General features: G+C 36.6%; 1 protein-coding gene across 3 annotated transcripts in view; it reads right to left on the reverse strand.

Annotated features, from left to right (window-relative positions):
• Gabrb2 (gamma-aminobutyric acid type A receptor subunit beta2) overlaps positions 1 to 21,780 on the reverse strand; it is a 222,476-nt gene that overhangs the window by 16,696 nt on the left and 184,000 nt on the right. The window contains exons 6-9 of one of the 3 annotated variants that reach the window (XM_052195897.1): positions 21,632 to 21,769; positions 19,698 to 19,850; positions 15,747 to 15,991; positions 7,604 to 7,609 (exon numbers count right to left, since the gene is read on the reverse strand). In XM_052195897.1, the coding sequence (XP_052051857.1) occupies positions 7,604 to 7,609; positions 15,747 to 15,991; positions 19,698 to 19,850; positions 21,632 to 21,769 (542 nt within the window). Of the gene's footprint in view, positions 1 to 7,603; positions 7,610 to 10,697; positions 10,812 to 15,746; positions 15,992 to 19,697; positions 19,851 to 21,631; positions 21,770 to 21,780 lie in introns of all 3 variants that reach the window. The other 2 variants (XM_052195896.1, XM_052195898.1) reach the window with 2 other exon arrangements.

Below are 21,780 nucleotides of genomic sequence, written 5' to 3' on the forward strand. Positions count from 1 at the left end.
TGGTTCTCAATTCACTTTTCATTTGCTGTACAGACACAAGCCTCAAGCTAGAATCAGTGAACTGATCTAAACTTTTCATTAACTGGTTCATCTACCCCAAAGCACTATGGGTGGCAAATTCCTGAAGATTTTTACCAATACTATATAGCTTGCAATTCACAACTTCCCAATTTAAGCTACCCAAATAAGACCACAGAGAACACTTGCTTTGGTTTACTTTCCTAAGGCTAGAAACATGCTACTGTGTGGTTTTAGCATGCAGAAGTAAGGAAGACAAACATAGCAAACTGCATTTGAAGAGGGCCTTTGATTTTTTCTTGGGATGCACACATCATGTCAAATACAGTAATAGGGTATATGAGTAAGAGGGATAAACAGTGTTGTCAGCCATGCTCCCATCTCTGTCATAATCTTCAATCTACAGAAATGAGTAATACGTTCATTAGGTCAAATCTCAAGTTTATTTAAAGGTCATAATTAACTTCAAGTTTGTAGCTTCAATTAAACTAGGCCATTGAGAGAAGAACTTAGGATTGTTATCCTTAGGTTTTAAAACTGACCTTGATTGATACTTTCCCATAAGTAAATGAGGTGGGTTTGGGCACAGAAATTCACCCATGGCCTCTATTATAAATCAGAGGAAATTGTCACTAACTTCTAGCTTTTATCCAAAAGCAAAAAGTCCAGTTTGGTTTCTAGCATATTCATTCATGGTATCAATATGTTGTATTTCTAAAAATGTGTTTATTGTTGATTGTGCGTGTGTGTGTGTGTGTGTGTGTGTGTGTGTGTGTGTGTTGCCTAAGTATAAACGCAGAGGACTACTTATAGGCTTTGATGTCTAAGCTCATACCTAATGTAATTACTCTAGCAAGATTTGCAAAAGACTGAACCCAACAACTTTCTATCTTAAACTTTAGATTCAACATGCAAGAAGGTATCTAAAGTTAAAACCTCAGTGGTCACAGGAAGCAAAAGACTGTCATTCATGCTTCTTCCTGGCTCGTAATTTGGGGGCTTTGCTTTTTTATCCTTATAATGGCCAGAGAACAAGACTAGAAATGTTCCACTTCATTATCTGCCAACAGGATTAGTCTAAGTTTTAGAAGTCCCAGCCTGCACCCATCAACAAAATTAAATTTTCAGACTCATTCTTATTCCATTTATATATGGAAAATAAGTATCTCTTCTTGCAAATGAAATGTGTCAATAAAGACAGCTTCATTATGATGATAATGATAATATGCAATTCACATTCTGTGCATGCTCTTTGTATAGTCACATTTAAAATTCGAATAGAGACAAGAACATTTATATAGTTAACTACATTTGCAAATGCGAGCTGGGGAGACAGCTTTGATTTCTTGCTCATCTACCAACTTGCTATGTGATCTTGGCTTAGTTCCTCAGCTCTACTGAGCCTCAATGTCCTACTTGTTAAAATACAGGAATGAAGAGACGACAGAATACATAGGCCACTAAAGCAGAAGTAGGACTGCTGAGCGAGTCAGCAAGCTATCAGGAGGATGTAGAGGATGGAAAAGGAACTTGGGAACAAGTACCAAAAGGACCTGAAGAATCTATGAAACAACACCATGAAACCCACTGCTTTATGTATGAATTTCCAAAGAACTAATACACTATAAAATGAGGGAGTTGTGTTTTGAGGTTATTTTAGGACATATTTATAGTATTTAAGAAATATCTTAATATCTTTACTGTCCAACAAAGACCCACATGTTAAAGGCTTAGACTGAAGCCTGTGATGCTATTGCAAAACAACTGAATGGTTAGGAGGTTTGGCGTTCTAGGAGGTCCTAGGCCATTGTGGGTGTGCTCATGAAGGGAATGCTGCCGCCTTGGTGAAGTGTTTCTCAACTTGTGACTTGCAACTCCTCTGGAAGTAGGACAACCTTTTCACAGGGGTGGCCTAAGACCATCTAAAAACAGATATTTGCATTATTATTCCTAATGACATGTAATACATAAAATTACAGTTATGAAGTAAAAAAGAAAATAATTTTATGGTTGGAGGGGTGGTAACCACAGCATGAGAAACTGTATTAAAGGGTCATGGCATTAGGAAGGTTGAGAACCACTGCCTTAGTGCAGTGCCCCTGTTTATTTATAGCTGTTAAAAAATCCTGACTGTGCCAAGTTGCTCTGAGCATGAGGAAGATGTGCTCCTCCTAGAAATGGGAGGAAGGAGGTATGGATTAAACTTGTAAAAACATAAAGCAAATAGACCTTTTTGTCCTTTTATGTTGATTTGTTTCAGATTAGACTTTAAGGCAGCGGAATGCTCACTAACACCGTAGATCCTCCAGCCTGTTTGGCATGCAATTAGGCAATAACAAATGGCCCTCATTTCCAAGGCACTCATTACTTGCAATGTCTACAGTCCACAAAAAAGTTCAGAATTACAGATTCACTTAGTCAGACACTATTTTTAAAATGTTTTCTATGTAGTGTTTTAGTAGAGATTCCAGATCTATACTTCCTCTCTTAGGGAGCAGCAGTGACTTCCTGTCCCAATTTTGAGGCCGATGGCTTTAAACCAAACTTGTTCCTCCTCCCCTTCCCCTTGGCAGTGATTGGTGCTGCAATTGAAGAGACAAAGCTATGAAAAGGGAGGCTCCTTCCTAGTAGGCTCCTGCATACAAAGGCAATGTCCCTCTCTCTTTCTAGGTGAGTAAGAGGAAATAGAAAATCTTCTTACTAATATGGAAGTCTTATATCAGCATAAGGTATTTCTATGTAAGATTTGGGATTTCCTGACCTGACACTTCCCTTCCTCTTGCTTTATTACCATTAAGCATAGGTAGAAAACCACAAGAATTTCATTATAATAATTAGCATCTCTTCAGATAAGAGTTTACCCACGATTTGATTAATTGTATGTGTGTGCGTACATGTGTGTGTGTGTGCATGCATGTGTGTGTGTGTGTGTGTGTGTGTGTGTGTGTGTGTATTTGAGGCATGTCATTACTCTGTAGCCCAGGCTGGCCTAGAATTCCCTATGTAAGCTGGGCTAGTCTTACACTTTCAGCTATTCTTCTGACTCAGCGTCCTGAGTTCTGGGATTGTTGTACCCTACAGGGCTAAAAGTAGTAATCTTTTCAGGAAAATTCAATGATACCTCTCAAGATTTTAAATGAATTTTTCCTGAATTTATTTGAGTCACTTAAACAAATTAAATGTGTATTCAGATCGTCTAGCTTGCAGTTCTCTACAACATCGAAGTGAACTTGAAAGATTAGGTGTGCATCATCTGATAATTTCACAAACAAGACAACTGAAGACAGGCGAGGCTCTTTAGCTTTCACTAAAGAATTGTCTCAGAACTGTTTCAGAGACTCAGCAACACAAAGTCCCCTGGCTTTACGAATCCAAATTAGATTCTGTGAGTGGTTCCAACAGTTATAGAAGTGAGAGGAAAGTTATTTTAAAACAGCTTCACATGCAATCTGTGATTAAAATGTGCAACTCAGAGAGAGATAGAAAATAATCTAGGCATGCATTCTAGCTTTATATAGCCCTAGCCCAATAACTTACTGGCTTCTATGGGATCCTGAATAAATCCCTGAAATCTCTAGGCTTCGGCTTCTGTATGTTACATGAGACAAATGTGAGAGGTGATGTAGTCTATTCTGAAGTTTATGATAGGCAACGCTAATGGACCAGCTGACTCTGGACCCTATTGCAGTGTCCTCAGTGTAGCTCTCAAGGCAGCAGCCGTGAGTCATCCAGAGTTGATATCCAGTTTACTCACTTGCATTTCCTCAGTTAGATCCTTGCTACTTCCTAGGAACCACGGATCAGTTGCTTTGGCATCACTGGAAAGTGTGTGGAGATTACAGAATCTCAAGTCTTAGACATGGCAGATGAAGAGTGTGTACTCTACCAGGATCCTTAGGCTCCTTGAATGCATATTAAAGACCGAGATAAAAATGGGATAAATCATCTAGCCCTATCCATGTTACTTGACTTTCTAAAAGTCAATGATATCTATTTTTTTAAAGGCGGCTTTGGAAATACACATACATATGCTATTTCTGACTCAAGCATGTGGATTACTCATAAGTGTGGTTCTGTGCAAACCCTCCAGGAAAAAGTGATCTGCTGAGGGAGCTATCAACTCTACAGCAGCCAAAGATTTCTTACTCAGCTGTGGTCTAATGGCTTTTGTGCATTTGGCCAATTACATGGTGAATTACCCTAGTGAACACTTGCCAAATGCACCCTCTACTCTGTCTCCTCAGGACTCGCCCCTTAGAACTGCTGTTAAGCTTACACAGTCTTGTTGAATATCCCTGTGCTAGTTCTAACACCCAGTTTCCCCTAACTTGGAGGTTTGAAGATGATGGCAGATAGTACATGCTGCTAAACTCTAAAACACAGAGAAAGGAAATGAAAGAAAAAATACATAAATTTAGAATATATGGCAGAACACAGTGCTCAGCTGATGTCCTCCTATTTCCCCAAAGGAGAAAATCCTATCTGTATTCTGGGTAAAATATTGAAATCTTTCAAAGCAAAAGAACCCAGGTTCAAATTAAATGTTAGCATCTTATGTTATGAACTATGAATATGAATTTCTTTACTTTGATCAAAACTGCCTTTTCTGGCACTGAAGGGTTTATATAGCAAGTGTACAAGCTTATGTTTTTGTGGTCATGTGGATTCTTTGGGGAGTTTGCTAAAATTTACCTTGTCATGCAATCAGAAATTCTGACTCAATAAGGTGGAAATAGAGCTAAGAGTTATTTATTAGCATATTGGTGATTAAAATGTTGTGGCCTAAAGATGACCCTCTATGTAGTTGTGTTTTGGGGTACTTGATAACAGGAGATGATTCAGGTAGATGAGTTCAACTGACTTCTGAGTTTGCACAGCTCTTAGTGAGTATTAGCTTTTAAGAGATATCAATATTTGAGACTCAGATAATTTGCCCATTTCTACAGTGTGGTCCAGCCTGGGGGGTAGAATGGTTTCTATTGTATCAGAATGCTATCCGGTGTAGTCACTTCTCTCAGAGGCATTTTTTTTTTTATTGAAATCAAGAGATTCAGGTACCATGCAGATCAAATTATTATGCACTTCTAACTCACAGAATAGAAGACAGTGCTATGGAGGAGGCAATGTAACTGTTGTGTGACCTTGGACTGGTCACTTCTGTTTATGCATTCATCTTTTTGGTTAATGATGAGAAGATCCTTCAGCTCTCTTCCTAGAGTGAAATGCTGTTCCTACATGTTTGGTACATTCAGCCATGTTGGACAAAGGTGCAAAGTCCTATTTTAAATTTTCTTTTTAGAATTAAAATTTACATTTTACTCTGTAATGTTTTTCATGAGCATATAGCTAAATGTGGCTTTTCCTTCCTGTGAAAGTGAAAGGCACACATTACCTGTGTAGTCAATGAACTAATGTACAGCACATTCTGAGTTCCAATACTATGAATCATATTACAGGAGCCTTGGGGAAAGCCCAGTAGACCTAATGAGATGATAGCACTGAATCCAGAAGTAAACTTTAACACCATAAAACATTCTCAACTCTGTTCTCCTGTTCTTCCAAAATGTCACAGTGACCACTTGCAAACACCAGATGCTCTTCCAAGAACTGTCTACCCACCTTTCCGTATAATTCTTAAGATCACAATCCCATGGTAATGCTATAAGTCTTTCAGTGCAAATGGGATTTTGAAGCTCTACTGGCTTCCACTCCATGCACACACTGCTAAAATTCAAGTCTTGGGGCTTGAGCTATGGGCTGTCTCCAATCCAAGGTGAAACTGGATTCACCAATCTAGAAATTTCTGTGCCATTAAGCCATCAAAATAGAGAATGATCCTCTCTAGGAGTAATCATTTGGTAAATATTTAGTGAACAATCATCACATTCGTGATGCTCTCTCCAAATCTGTATTCTTTGTGAGATACTCCATGCTAGACTGCCAAAGGCTATTAGAAGAGAAACAAAGTGTAGGTCAGAGATTGTTATGGGGAAACTACTCATGTGTTTGCTTGCAGTAGGCCAGTTTCTTAAATAATACCTGAGACTTAATAATAGTCCATCTGAGTAGAGAACTGTGAAACCTAGAGACTATGGAGGTGTAAGGTGTAGAGGACAATAGATTGGAGTTAGATAATGGGTAATATTTGTAGGTGGAAGGAAGGAGCTCTAATACTCTTTACCACATGATCTGATCAATTTATGATCCCCTTGTATATTATAGGAAGAGCAAAAATAGAAGGACCAGAGGTTTCTAGAATTAAATTTTAAAACATTAATTAACTTAATACTAATTATTTTAAATTAAGCAGAACACACTGTATACATGTATTACATTATCACATTGGAGTTTTCATAAGTATGGACAATAACAATAGTCCTTGTTCCTTGCTTGAGGAAAGTTAAAATTGTCCATGAACTAATGCTTGCATGTGGGAACTTGAAATTACATTGTGCTCTCCAGGAGGCAGCTGAGAAGGGATGGCTTCTCCTCTCCTGACACAGAGTTTTCAACCCACAGGTGTACTTTGACTCAGGGTAGGAAGCCTGTCCAACTTCCAGAAATATTTGCAGTCAGAGCAGGTAGAAGTGTTATGAGGAAAACAGACAGCTTGTTTATCGTCAAGGGAGATTTCAAAAATCATGTCAGGGCCCAGATTTGTTATGTCTCCGTAGACACCCTTTGCCAAAATTAAATAAGTATCAAGCTATCGGGCACATATCTTTGCAACAGATGCTGAAACAGTCCTGAATTTCCTTAGGAACATGAGAAGGAACTTACTGGAAATATTGTATTTTTGTTTTGAAATAATTTAATAGCATTAGGAAGGTGGTTAATAAAAATTTGATGCCAGTTCTTGATTCCCAGAACTGCTCATGGAAAGTATTCTCTCTTTTTTTCTTTTATTTAATACATATTTTCTAATCCTTACAGAGTTTTCTCAGGAAAATTTCCCCCTTTTGATGATAGAAACTTTGTCTCATTTTCTAGAATCAGAATTTCTATAAATATAAAATAAATACTGCAAAAATATTCATCTATTGATAAATACATGTATAAGTAAGGATGAGAAAGTGATTATTCATATTAAGTGTCTATCATTCTAACTCCAGAAGCATGACAGGGCTGCTGATCTTTGTTTAGAAGTTAAAGACGATTGGGCTAATCTTAACTTCATTTGGAGATCTAATTGATCTCCAGTTTAACAAGTTATTTTTCATTTATAGCCAAGAATAAATGCTGATGCTTTATGAGCAGTCTTTTCTATTCAATGCTTTTTCTCTGCATTGATATTCATTATTGAAGTGGATCTATTGCTTACTGTATAGAATTTTAATAGGAGTTTGTATCACTCATTTGTAGTGAGCATCTAAATCACTTGAAAATTTCCTTCCTGCTACATCCAACAAGAATTTTAGTATCACTAAAGGTAACTACATTTCAATATTTGAAAGGATTTATTGTGGAAAGTTTATGGGCTAGATGTTTTTTAGTCAGGGTTACCTTTTTAGTTTTAGTTAACACAAATATAACATTCTTTGCACAGTTATTTGTAGCTTCCAGAAAGATCACTTTGCATACTTACTTGTAGCTTGTAGAAAGATCACTTTGCTTTCAGATTTGTAAGTGTGTGTGTGTGTGTGTGTGTGTGTGTGTGTGTGTGTGAATCTGTATATGTGCATACATATGGATGCATGCTTGTCTGAGGTGATTCGAGGACAACTTGTGGAAATCATTTCTCTTCTTGTATCAGATGGATCTTGGGATTAAATCCAAGTAATCAGCCTTGGATAAAGTACCTGAATCCACTAAGCTCAGTTTCTCCCTTTAATCTAAACTTTCTCCCTTTTCTAATCTTTTCCGCCCTCCATTGTAATTTTCATAGAAGATCTTATCACAAAAGTGAATCTTGAGATTAACTTTTCTCAGTTAGAACTGTTTTTTGACCAACCTCTTCCAGGGTCTCTATGCAGTTTCCTTGTTTGCATTCATCACCTTCATTCAAATGTTGCTTTTCGGATTTCCTGTTGGCCTATCTATACCTGGGGTAGATTTCTCTGAACTCTGCTTACATTATCTCTGGCTTTGTTTGCACATTTTTGCTGTGCAGAACTTAAGTTTATAAGTATTATTACTTATTGTTTGTTTTACTTTTCAATTGCTGGTTTATTCTTTAGGAATTTTTAGACAGAGAGAAGATAAAATGAATCTAGAATTATTTGATATATCCATTTCTCTAATACTTAATTGGTCATAGTAAGACATGCATGTTCTATTTTTGCGGTTGTTATTGTTGTTCTTTATTTCTCGTTTTAGAGGGGAAATGCACATATGGTACATTCTTATATGGTGCCAATATCTGAGCAAACTACATACAGATCATTGTAGAAAGTAATGTGTAAATAGATATTGTATCATTCTGGGCCAAAACACAAGCATGCCAGCAATATAAGGCTTATTTTATAGCTGTGTATAGAAGACACACCTCAGGAACAATTTACACATCTAAGAATGCATGCATATCAAATTTATGTGCAGTAAGTTACGATTTGGAAGTCAGTAAAACATTGTCATTAATTTGATTCATATTTGAAAATATAAAAACCAGCAATCCATTCAGTGGTAGCACATTACAAGTGTATATAAAACACTAAGTATGAATCCAAGGTAGTGATAATAATGGTTATGCCTGCATATGGGAACACAGATGTTTTTCATAGTTTAAAAACTTTAAAAAGATACATCCTTTCTGCCGCCATTCCAATATTCTTACCAATTTTAACTGAGTGATCTTTGTCTGGTTATGTATGACCTTAGTATTACTATCTCCACCATCTTAGCATCTCCACAATGACTTCAGTGCCCATAATAGACCTTAAGACATTAAAATATCCAATGCCACACACTTTGGAAAGACAAGACCAGTCCATTTCAGTCTGACCCTAAAATATAGCCTTTCTCCTGACTCTTGTCATTGCCAGAAACACCTTGATTATTTAGCATACTACATCTCTAATAAAAGTTCATTGTTTAAATTGTTGAATGTTAATTTATATTGGAAATTCTAAGTGCAAACTTATAATGAAGACTCAGAGGAGAGAAAAAATACAAATCTGGCAAAAGACACAAAATCAGAGACAAATATTAAACTTCATACTTCCATGTATATTGTCGAACATTCTCCGTAATGAGGTATATGTAACAGAAGATCTTGAAAAACAAGTGTCATGATCATTGGGTCAAAGAACATAGCCATCATTTAAAGCCATCTTTTGTGTTGGCACACAAGAGGCAAAATTTCTTCAAAATATTCTCATGGTGAGGGGATGGTCTAAATTTTCCTGCTGCTTTGTCTAGTCATCAGATTAATCATAATGATTTGATTTGTTTTTTTATTTTTTGAGAAAAATGCAACAGTTTTCATTGTTATAAAATACACCAACTTCTCTCATGTTTCATTCAAAATGATTTTTCTCAGAGCTTTGCTGGATCAAACCAGTCTACTTTCAGCAAAAGTCACTGACGTTTAAAAATCATGGTGAAACAATATACTCATGATAGCCCGAAAGCACGGACATGATAGATTGCAAAATTTGAAAAGATTAAGATTCAAAAGTTTATTGACAAACTCTCTAATGCCCTTGATCCCAGTTCCTATTACCATTTCTTGAGTAAATACTTAACAAACTACACAAATTAGAAAAGCAATTAACTATCAACCAAGGCAACATCTAATAAGTCACCCAAATCTGTTCCTGTGCACAAGGGCAAAAGAATAAAGTGTCAAGACTTTTGAAGCCACAGTCATCAAATTAAGGAAGAACGAGATAAAAGGCACAATACAGGAACCCACTGGGCATTAAGTCCTCACACAAAAGGTGGAAAAGCACTCAGTATCAATGTATCCCCATTAGGAAATAGACATTAAGACACAAAACCAAAATGTGTCAATAGATTAATGGTGGATGATCATATGGAAGGCTGAGTATTAATGTGTTCCTTCTCTTCCTCTCATTCAGAATGTAATAGAATGGACTGTCAGCCAGTTAAGGTCACAGGCACATGAGGATTCAAACTTTGACTCTAAGTATTAGTAAACAAATCAAGTAAGATTTGGTTAGCCGCAAGTTTTCACAACTTTCAACTTTCAACTACTGACATTTTCTCTCATGATAATAGTGTAAGGCCTGGCAAAATAATATTTCATTAGAAAATAAATAACAATAAAGCAAGGACTTGATGGAAATATAACAATCTTAGTTACAAATAAAATAATCTTGGGCAGAACGTGAAGGTTCTGAATTCCCATATTCTAAACAACAAAGATGAAACATTTAACTCCCTATAGCTGTTCAAACCACCCAACAACAAAACCAAGCAAACCCAAGATAGATCATGATAATGCACTCTCTTTACACAGACAACAGGTATATCTGAATGCAATTTGCTTGCTTTGCTCTCTAATACTGCAATAATTTCTTAAGGCTTATGTCCACTGCAGCTGTATTATATCAAAGACTCAAGTAGGTCTTCAGAGCAAATTTCTTAGACTAAGATCCCTGTGCACACGTGCCTATGGATTCACTTCATAGATGCCAGACATTAGGTCAATGGGAACAGCTAAACAAATTTTGCCAAACAGAAATAGAAATACATGGATTAAAGACTGTCTATCTAACTGTATACAGAGAGAAATCGTAATTGGTAGTCCGTCTAGTTGGGGAGAGGTTTCCAGTAGGGTCCCACACGGATAGATACTGGGTCCCATTTGATTTAATATCTTTATAAAAAATCTGGAAGACAAAGTAGAAAATGTGCTAATTAAGTTGACGGATGGCACCTGTAGTTCAGGTGGACTGGGAGTATATAAACTATTGGTCTTTGGGAAACAAAAAGAAAAAGACCAATACTAGTGAAGAATGGGAGAATGCTGATTAGTCGATTTTTAAAAGAATCTGAATAGTTAATTCTAAGCATTGAAAAGGTCTAAGGAGCTTTGCATTATAAAAGATCCAGCACAGGCATAAGGACAATACAGAGTCACAACACCCCACTGCAAATAAATAGCATCAAATGGGGGTACTTTGGGGAAGAGTTTTATTTAGAAAACTGATGGCTGTAAGTTTCTCAATATGAAAAGATCTTTGGAGGGATTTCAAGTATGCAATAACCAAGACTGAAAAGACAAGAATGACTAGATTCTCAAATATGCAAATACTTAGTAAATGGCAGAAAAAGAAGTCAGGAAGCCACATAAAGCTTAAAGCTGGGAAACCAATGAAAACTTCAGTCATTAGGAAAACAGGGAGTGAAAAATTGCAAAAGCAAATTCTATCAAGAAATACGCGCGCGCGCACACACACACACACACACTATCTATCTATCTATCTATCTATCTATCTATCTATCTATCTATCTATCTATCTATCCTATCTATCCTATCTCTCTATCTATCTACCAATCATCTATCATCTATCTATCTATCTATCTATCTATCTATCTATCTATCTATCTATCTATCTATCTATCATCTATCTTTCCATCTATCTACCTATCTATCCTATCTATCCTACCTATCTCTCTATCTACCAATCATCTATCATCTACCTATCCTATCTATCTATCTATCTATCTATCTATCTATCTATCTATCTATCCTATCTATCTATCCTATCTATCCTATCTATCCTATCTATCTATCTATCTATCTATCTATCTATCCTATCTATCCTATCTATCCTATCTATCTATCTATCTATCTATCTATCTATCTATCTATCTATCCTATCTTTCTATCTATCTATCTATCTATCTATCTATCTATCTATCTACCTATCTACCTATCTATCTCTCTATCTACCAATTATCTATCATCTATCTATCTATCCTATCTATCTATCCTATCTATCTATCTATCTATCTATCTATCTATCTATCTATCCTATCTATCTATCTATCTATCTATCTATCTATCTATCTATCTATCTATCTATCTATCTATCTATCCTATCTATCTTTCTGTCTATCTATCTATCTATCTATCTATCTATCTATCTATCTATCTATCTACCTACCTACCTATCTCTCTGTCTCACATGAACAAACAGGCTTTGCTCACATAAAGATAGAGGTAGCATGTTTTTCTCACTATTCATTTTTGGAAGCTATTCTATGTTTTAAATTACCACAAAGGACATTTGGGAAAATTTCAGCAGGGATTATGTTGGTTTGAAGTTGATTTTAAACTTTGTATTCTACTGTTTAGAATGTTACATAAGGGCAGGGAAAAGAAACACTCGGTTATAGACTCTCATGTGCAGATTGCTGTGTTTAAGTAAACTGATGATCGCTCAGATGGACTAAAGGGAAAAGAGAGTTACCATTTTCCTTTGTTTTGGTCAGCATTGTGGAATGTACACTACATACAGCCGAGAATGCCAGAGTAGGTCTGGGGGCCTTGGTTAACTTTTATATGGAATTGTGGTGACTGCATGTTCTTTTTTTATTATTATCATTCATTTCTGATTTGCTTAAAGTGCAGGATGGCAACATGTTTTAAAAGCTAAAATATATTTTCACAAAATTAACAGTAGCTAATAAAGAGAAAAAAAGAAAATGTGAAAGTTACTGTATGCTTCTCCTTTTGACCTTCCCCATCTCATCCTACCTTGACCTTGCAACAGTGCAGTTAAAACATCACCACAGCTGATCAGATGGAGTCCTTCCCTTTTTAGGAAGTCATCAGAGCAGGAAAAAAAAATCTAATCCTTCTCCTAGCAGCTGATTCTTTTTTTGTTATGGGAGATAACAATACTTAGCTGATTATGGGTCCAATCTTGGGGGGAAAATAACCTTTGAATTACAGTTGAAAAAAATGGACATTTCTGATAAAAAAAATAGTGGCACTATGCATGGTAGTGACACAAAAGAAAGGATTACATAATCAGAACTCAGTGTGGATCTTCTCTGACCTTTTGTGCTGGGTGAAAGGAAAGTCAGTATCTGAACCGCTACATAGGCATCCTTTTTGTCTTAATCTAATCAGGATGATGTCAAATGTTCTGCCCTATAAAATGTCTGGCAGAATTTGCTACAATAGTTTTGGTGTAGATTGTAGTGCTAATAATCACTGAAAAATTCATTCCCTTGTTGTCATAGTAATTCCTGACATATGTTCTATTTTAGGTACTGTACTTTGAGGATATTGGACAATATAAAATCAAAGGATAGGAATGCAGTTGTCCTATCTGCCTGTGAAAGCAATAGTGCTTAACATACATAAGAATATCAATTTTATTAATATATTATACTTAATGAATGACTGTTAGGTAGTGAGGACTCTCTTATCCTCCTTTCACAATATCACAATAATCTTCACATATTTTCATGATAACACTATGAGAAAAGAATTGACCTTGTTTAATAGATGAAATACTGAAAGCCAGACAGGTTAACTCTGTCTATTGTCACATAGGGCCAAACATTAAACCTGATTGGTTTAAAATTTGATGTCAAATTGCACTTGATATCTTTTTTGGGGGGTGGGTGGGTGCTAATCAAAAATGAGTGAAACCATGTAGTCAAAGAGTAATGAAACCCAACTCAAATATCAAATGTATTATTTGCGGAGCTCTGTCTCTCAGGTTTGAAGTAAGAAGGTTGGGTACTTTGGTCAAGATGATTCTTTCTCTTTGGGCAAGCTGTCATGGACACTGTGGGAAGTTTACTAACATCCTTGGCCACCACATATGAAATACCAGTAGCAACCACTATCTCCTAATTTGACAAGCAAAAATGTCTCTAGGCATTGTCACCTCTATAGAGGATAAAATTCCCAGTTTTGGAAACCAATGAAGTACTAGAAGGAATCATTCTTCTGCATTTCTTGTTTTGCTATAATCTGCACTGTGCCCATGCTTAGCCAGGAAGACGGGCTTTTCATTATCAGAAAGTACTTACCCCATGAGCTTTTCCCTGCTTCCATCTGGAAACAATTGACTTTAAAACTTTGTAAGGCTCTTTAGGTTCCATTTATTTAAAATCTTCACAGCCTCAATCTTAAATTTATCATTTAAATGCAAATTAGTATAAAAAGATCAGGTAGAGGAGGTGAAAAGGGATCAGATATTATCTTATTAAGTCAGACTTGCATCAGGCAATTGTTTAAACTCATTTCAAACTCAGAGTCCTAGGAGACACTTTTATTTATTCTTCTTTCTGTTTTCTTTACTTAGGATACTCTATCTGGTGAATCATGAAGATACTCTCATTTGTCAACCTGGGAAACATATACCAATAGGCTGACTATTGCTGTCTAGCAGCCAAAAGAATACTCCAGCTACAGAATACCCAAGCCCTGGGAATAAATGGACATTTCCTAGACTAAAATGCTTATTGGCATTCATAGATTACATATAAAATGAATCATTATAAATATTTTCTGAAAAAGATGTTTTTAATTAAAAATAGTCTATAAACAAATATATCTTTGGTTAAGTTGGGATCATTACTCAGAAGCTTCCATAGTGTTGTCTACAAGTAAATTTCAATGGTGGAGATTACTTGAGTTCTATCCTTGGAATTAAAAAGAAGTTGAAGACATCAACATATCAGTGTCTTAGTTAATTATTGTTAGGGTTTATAAGTTCAGGGCGTTTAAGCACATTTCTTCTCCCCAGGACATCAGTATGAACTATTTAATGAGTTCCCTATTCTATGTTTTATCATAAACACTAGGACACATGGAATATGAAGAAATATCTTCATAAGTATTCTGCCTAAGGCAGAAAGTTCTACAATAGTAAGCCATGTGAGATTACATTTGATTCCAAAAAGCTCACCTCCACTGAGACTGTGGCCCAAATCCCTCAAAGTGATTATTCCTAAAATGGGTTCCAAATAAGAATAACCTAATGAACCTATAAAATATATTATGTCCAGGCTTACGAGGGACCCAGGATTCAGTCTTTAAAAAATTGTCTTCTGGACATCCCACCAAGATGAAAAACTGATTTCAAGAAAAACAAAAACAAATAACCCACTGTGTAAACAAACTTATATAGGATGTCTTGATCCTGTTTCACTCAATGAAGACGGGGGTGGGTGGGAGTGTGTGTGGCCCTTATGCAGGGAAGAGCTCTGGCATAAGAACATGAAGGAGGCTTTAAGCAAACATGCATCACCTGAGAGAATTACTCTACTTTCCCTACTTCTCATCTTTCTGATTACTCAGAAGGGAAAAAAACTCAGGTTGTTGGTAGTAGGTAAATTAACATCTTTCTAAATTTGTTTATTTTTATTTTAAACCAAAGAGAATGTAGATCTAAGGTTCAGGGCCTTCATTTAGTATAAGCGACAGTTGAATAATGCAATTTTATTTTATATTTAAGGTGAGGTACCAGCAAGCACTGTTGAGTAAGATAAAATGAAATGTTCTTTTTAAATAAATTTAAATGAAGAGAAGAGTAAATTAATTAGGTGATTCTCATACATAGGAAAACAACTTATGTAGAAGTTTGAGCATCCTTTGTATTAAAAAATGGGTATCCAAGAGCTTGGTGATATGTTTGGGGAGACTATTTTGCCTCTCACTTATCACTTACGGAATTTTGGAATAAAATTACAGTTTCGTTTCTTATGCCCTGTTTTCCTGTGTCTTAGCTACTCCATCACGTTCCACAGGATTCCTCTGAGTTTAAGCAACAGAACCCATTTCTCTGTAGGTGTACCTTGTTGACATCCAGGCGCATCTTCTCATTGTTGGCACTGGCAGCTTTCTCCGCTGCTTTCTTTTGGCGCTGGGGTCCTCTCCCAAAGAAGATGTAGTTGACCAAAGCATATTCCAGAAGGGCCATAAAGACAAAGACGAAGCACCCCATCAGGTACATGTCAATGGCTTTTACATAGGGGATTTTAGGGAGAGTCTCCCGGAGGTGGGTGTTGATCGTGGTCATAGTTAGGACAGTTGTAATTCCTGAAAAAAAAAAGAAAAGAAAAAAAATGTAATCACATTACTATTTCCTCACTGTTCTCAGGATAGATAGAAAAGCTAGCTTATTTTATATACGTATCTATTTGATAGAGATTTATTATAAATCAGCCTAGGGACCCTTCCTGGAAAAATGTATAAATTAACTTACAGTGAACATGAATTGTTATAGAAATTATCCTTTAATTGTATTTTTCTATTCATATTTATTTATTAAGTAGAGAATTGGAAATGTGGATTAAATATATGGGGTCGGAGGAACTGGGAAAGGGGAAAGCATTTGGAATGTAAATAAAGAATTTAGAAAATAAAAGAAAAGAAACAAAAAAACCCAAAAAAATATTTGGAGAAAATTAGCATAGAGAGGATCCTAGTTCATATTCCTGATATGTCAGTGTCAGGAATATAGATTTTTTTGAAGGTGCTTTCTGAAAAATGAGTGGGTGTTGCCTAATCAACCAGAGACTAGAGACAAAAGGTTACAGCAAACCCCAGGATGTCAAGGGTAGGAAAACTTTGTGTAAAGGTTGGATTACAGAGAATTCACAGCTCTTTAATAAGATTCAAGATCTTCAAATAAATATTTGAAGAATGAAGGTCAAATAAAAGCCTGCTTAATTAAAGATAACACCCAAACCTGGCTACAAGGAGACAGGTAAGCATAAAAATGGATATACTGAATTTAAGAAATCACTCTGATAGCAGCATGGGAAAGAAGGAATGCAATATAAGGCAGAAATGAAGAATACTAGGTTAAATGTTTCCATGAAAATCCATATAAATAATGGAAAGGTAAATTAAAAGAGTATTCACAGATCTATGAATCCATTATGCAGATAACATATACCAACTAGTACAAACATTTGAAAGACAGAGGTAGAGTGTTAATGAAACAGAAACTAGAGTACTTATGATTGTGAATTGGGCAGCTGAATGCATAACACAGACATGAGACACAAATCAGTTCCAGTGGTCCTTATTGGAAATGTGGCCTTAGATGAGGCTATAATTGCTTGTCTAGTTAGTAGGTATCTCTAAGAGTAGAGAGCAGTTAGTCTCAGAGCTGACATTGGAAGGAAAAAATAATGGGAGTTCAGAGCACGTGGTATGCTGCGGTCCCAACTTTGTTGTAATGAGCAAACAAAGTACAGGCAGAGGCCACATCACACAGATGGGAAGCTGTACTGACGCCATCTGTACTGAGGTCTCCTCAGTTCTCCTGAACAACTCACAATCACATCTCAAAACTTGAACTTCATTTTCCAAAGACTTCTCCAGTGTAATTTTCTTTTTTAATCCTGTCTCATTAATGATTTCTATTTTGTTTTTTTATCAGAACTCACATAGAGCTCGTGAATGTGTAGCTACCCAAACATGAGTCTGGACGTCAATTGACTTTAGTTAAAGTGTTTCCTTACAGACCTCAGATATTCTTCTGTATGAGTCATTTTGAAACCCTTTCAATTTCATTTTACTCCCTGTCATTTCTACAACAGGTATTACTTTAGTATACACTTACTAAACCTGACTTTAATAATTAATCTGAATGCCATTTGAAGGTAATTGTATACCTAGTAATAAGTGGTTCAAATGCAAAGATATTTTAAACATTTCTTTTAAAGCATCAATAAATTGCTTGTTTGAGAAATAGACACACAATAGAGATCTGCTTTACTTTATGAAATCACAGTATATTGTTTCCATTTCCTTGTTAGCATTTTATGAACAATAAGCCCTGCATAAGCCAGCATTGAGATATGAATACATATGGACCTTTCTCCAATGAGTCTTTCAGTGCTGAGGGGAGAGCTTCACCAAGCTAACTAAACAGAAAGTATGTGTGTGCTTTGTCTACACAGGTAGTTTTTGTTCGTCTCCGAACACACATGACAGAGACTTGACTCATTCCTTGAGTTCACTGCTCCTGCCTCCCATCCTAGTTCATTTCAGTCTAAAGTAACATCCTCTAATACTACCCCAGAGAACTGAAACTAAGTCCCTATCACTTTCCTGCTTGTGTCTCTATCTTGCTTGGAATAAAAGCAAAGCTTTCTACAACACCCCTGAATCCTTGTGGAGTCTTTAGTTTCCCAGCTCCTATCATCACTCCCTATGACTTTTCTCAAAACTGTCCTCTGTGGGGTCGGTCCCATTGACATGCCCATTTTTTCCCCTAGCCCAGTAGCTTTTTGAGGAGTTTGGACAGTCACCACCTAGATCTTGATTTTCTTGAAGTCTTTTCTCCTGTGACAGCTTCTGTGTGAGGTCAGCCTTCAACGTGGTGACACACCCAGGCAGAACTACAAAATGCTTGCCTTGTTTCTCTCTGCAGGCTCATCTTATGTCATAACCTTTGGTCTCTTTTCACAGTCTCTCTCTTAAAAAGGTTTTGTCTTTTTAAAATTAGCATGCAAAATTTTTAGGTTTTATTATAATATTTTACCTTATTTTCAAACAAGGTTCTTATTCCTCATGGCCCATCTTCTACTCTCTCCATGTGTCCCACTTTTGCCATCCACCCTAGCGCCCACCTTTTTGCTTTCACATGAAGTCTGGTGCCTCCCTCTCTTTCCACAACACCTTTTTTTGTCCACTCATGATTGCCTTTCCAGTTTCATCCACACACATACATGCACATATGCATATAAACATCCAAAGTTAGGGTCCCCATAAGATTAAAAAATGTCGCAACTTTTCTTTCTGAGAACTTCACTTAATATAATTTTCAAATTAGTCTACTTTTCCTCTATTTTCCTCTTTTTTGCAATTGAATAAAATCCCATCATGTATATGGACCACATTTCCATTATCTGGTTTGTTGATTGAAGTTGAGGAGGCTTCCATTTCCTTGCTCTTAAGACTTTTACCTATATTTGCTGCTAGAATGTAGTTTTCAGAAAAGGAGAAATGCGTCTTAAGAACCTTGCTGTGTCAGCACATGTTAGATGCAAATGTTTTTGAATGAAAAACGAATGGCCCTTCTATGAGTGTAATGACTGTATCGGGACCTTATGAGGAAGCCAAACAACTCCCAATTTTAAAATGGATTAGTAGGAAATATAAATAGAGAAATCTGTGCAAGAGGTCATACAATTTGCATAAAATGTTTACTAAATATGATTTATTCACATCTGATGCTCTGACAGAAAAACAAATTAGGCAGAGGATGAACTAAGACTAAAAAGGATGTCCCAGCATTCTTACTCTTTTGTCTCTTGCCTTCTACATGCTGTCCTGAAATATGAATAAACCACTAGAAAAATGTTTATGTATATATTTGTTATGTAGCACATCTCTGTGCTGAGATAGGGGATAAAAGGAAGCATTCTGCGGGTGAAGAGGCATGGAGACAAATTGAGCAATTACGCAAGCATTATTACACAAAATATGCTTTGATAAGACTATCAAACTGATGAAACCAATTTCATTAACAACAGCTCTACCTTTAACTAATTTTGACATGGAAGAGCTTTAATTTGTATTTAATTGATTTAACACTGAATCATATCACAGAAGTCTAATAGCTGAACTCTTGTAATAGGGAAATTCCAGACTTAATACATCACAAAATTCTGGACACACACACACACACACACACACACACCACTTGGGAGGAGGGGGCAGAGAGGAAGAGAGGGAGAGGGGAGAAAGGAAAGAGGAGAGAGGATTCCCCAGCTTGCAGATGGCCTACCTAATGCAACCCGTGCAGCAGAAGCATCATAGTTAATCCAAAAGGAGACCCAAGAGAGGATGGTAATCAGAATGGACGGCATGTATGTCTGCAGGATGAAGTAGCCAATGTTTCTTTTCAGCTTAAAGCTTAGAGACAATCTGGGATAAGAACCTAGAAAGGCAATTTGAGAACATCATCATTATCAATATTTATAAGGTACTTTCCATTAAAAGCCCATAAGAACTTTGTACTTCTTTCTTAAATGCAATTTTCGCTATGGGTGAAGGGCATTTTCATTCTAACTCTAGTCTGCGATCCCAGATGCTTTAATGAGCAGCAGAACTCTCAAGTGTGGAATCCATCCTGTGCTTACCAGTGACTAAAGAACCCTTCCTCTTCTGGATCAGCCTCATGTTTTAGACCAAAGATATTAATTCTATGCAACTACTAGGAAAAAACACAATTTGTACAGTCACTTGGTTTCCCTATTTCAACTCTTTCTTAGTACATTTGCCCTATAATTTTTCATCTTTTAATATAAGAATAAAGCTGAAGGCCCTTGTGTCAGTAACAAACACCCTCAGAAACCACAGGATGCATTTTCAGCCTGCGATCAGAACCCAGGTGTCTTTCACTGTGTACAGCCATTTCTTTCCTTAGCAACTAAATTGCTTGTATTATAGTCTAAAGTAGCCAAGAAAATTTAGAGAATTACCACCTTTAAGTAAGATTCATGAGATATAAACTAAAGGATGAGGATCATGCCAAAGACACAGCTCTTAGCATGTGCTAAGCTACCGAAAAAAGTTGAACCAACAAGACAATCCCGCTCCTCCAAGTTTCTTAAATATGAGTTCTTTGACTACGTAGTTCTGGGGAGCTAACATTACCAAGAAGACATATATAAGTATACTATCTTGGAGTGTGAAAGGTTCACACTGTAAAAAGCAGGAAAGATAATATTATTGCTGTTTATAAGAAAGCATTGTTTAGTTTTCTTGGGTTAAATCATTAGATGTCTTAGTATATACACAATGTGAATATTTTCAGAAGGATATCCTTTCCACTGAGTTATAGGGATTTAAAAACCCCAGGCTTACAGAAAGCCTCTGGGCTATTTTCCACCCCTCTTAAGCTAGAGCTAACTTTGTATTTTTACTAAGTCACAACACAGCTTTTGCTGAAAGTGGTTTACAGCTCTCCAAGTATCAGAATCCTTGGCAGAAAGGCGATTCTCCGAATCTACAGTGATGGAGTTAGTTATTTATGTTCTTGTTGGATATATTTCAACAAGAAAAACAGCAAGAGGAATATTCCAGCAAGCCTATTACTTCCACTGAAGCAGTCTCTAGCAAGTGAACGCCTTCCCACATCATCCTTAGAGAAACTCATGCAGCCACCCACAACAGCACAGATGCCTGAGATCTGGAGGTAAGGGGGTCCATGTCATCACAGTGGTTGGAAGATGTCAGCACAAAGAAAAGCTGGAGCTAATGAAATTCTCCTGTTCTAAGGAAAACATGGCTTTCTAGGCTGCTTCCTTTGAGGATGTCATGCTTCAGCTCCAGGTGCCTAATGAACTGCTCTTGGCAAACTATAATGCTTTTTTAAACTGTGATTTTTTAAAAAAATTGAGACACCTAAGTCTGAGTCAGTTTTTCCTCCCTCGCTTTTTCTACACTCCATCTCTAAAATCCATCTTTCCTCTGGCACATGAACAGAGAAGAAGAAGGTTGGGCTCTGCTTGAGACTGCCTTCCAGAAAACACTTGTGTGTTTCTGAATGGCACAAGGTGCCTTTTGAGAAATAGGAGTTGTAGCATAGCTTCTCTTCTGCTAATTTCTAGGACACAGAGCTGCTGCTCTCACCCCCAAAATCCATATCAAGGTTTCCATCTGATAAAAAAAATGGGATAAAGTCCTTTTTGAGTAAATCATCCTCCTGATACAAACCTGTAGAGAAAACAACTTTCTTGGTGATGAGTTTATAATCTACGATAGAGAACTGAGGAAGCTCAATCTTCGTCACTCCTGTGACTGCATTGTCATCACCACGCCAGTAAAATTCAATGTCATCAGTTGTGTAGCCATCTGTAAGAGGA

This window comes from Apodemus sylvaticus, chromosome 10, assembly GCF_947179515.1.
Source record: "Apodemus sylvaticus chromosome 10, mApoSyl1.1, whole genome shotgun sequence".
Taxonomy (NCBI): Eukaryota; Metazoa; Chordata; class Mammalia; order Rodentia; family Muridae; genus Apodemus; species Apodemus sylvaticus.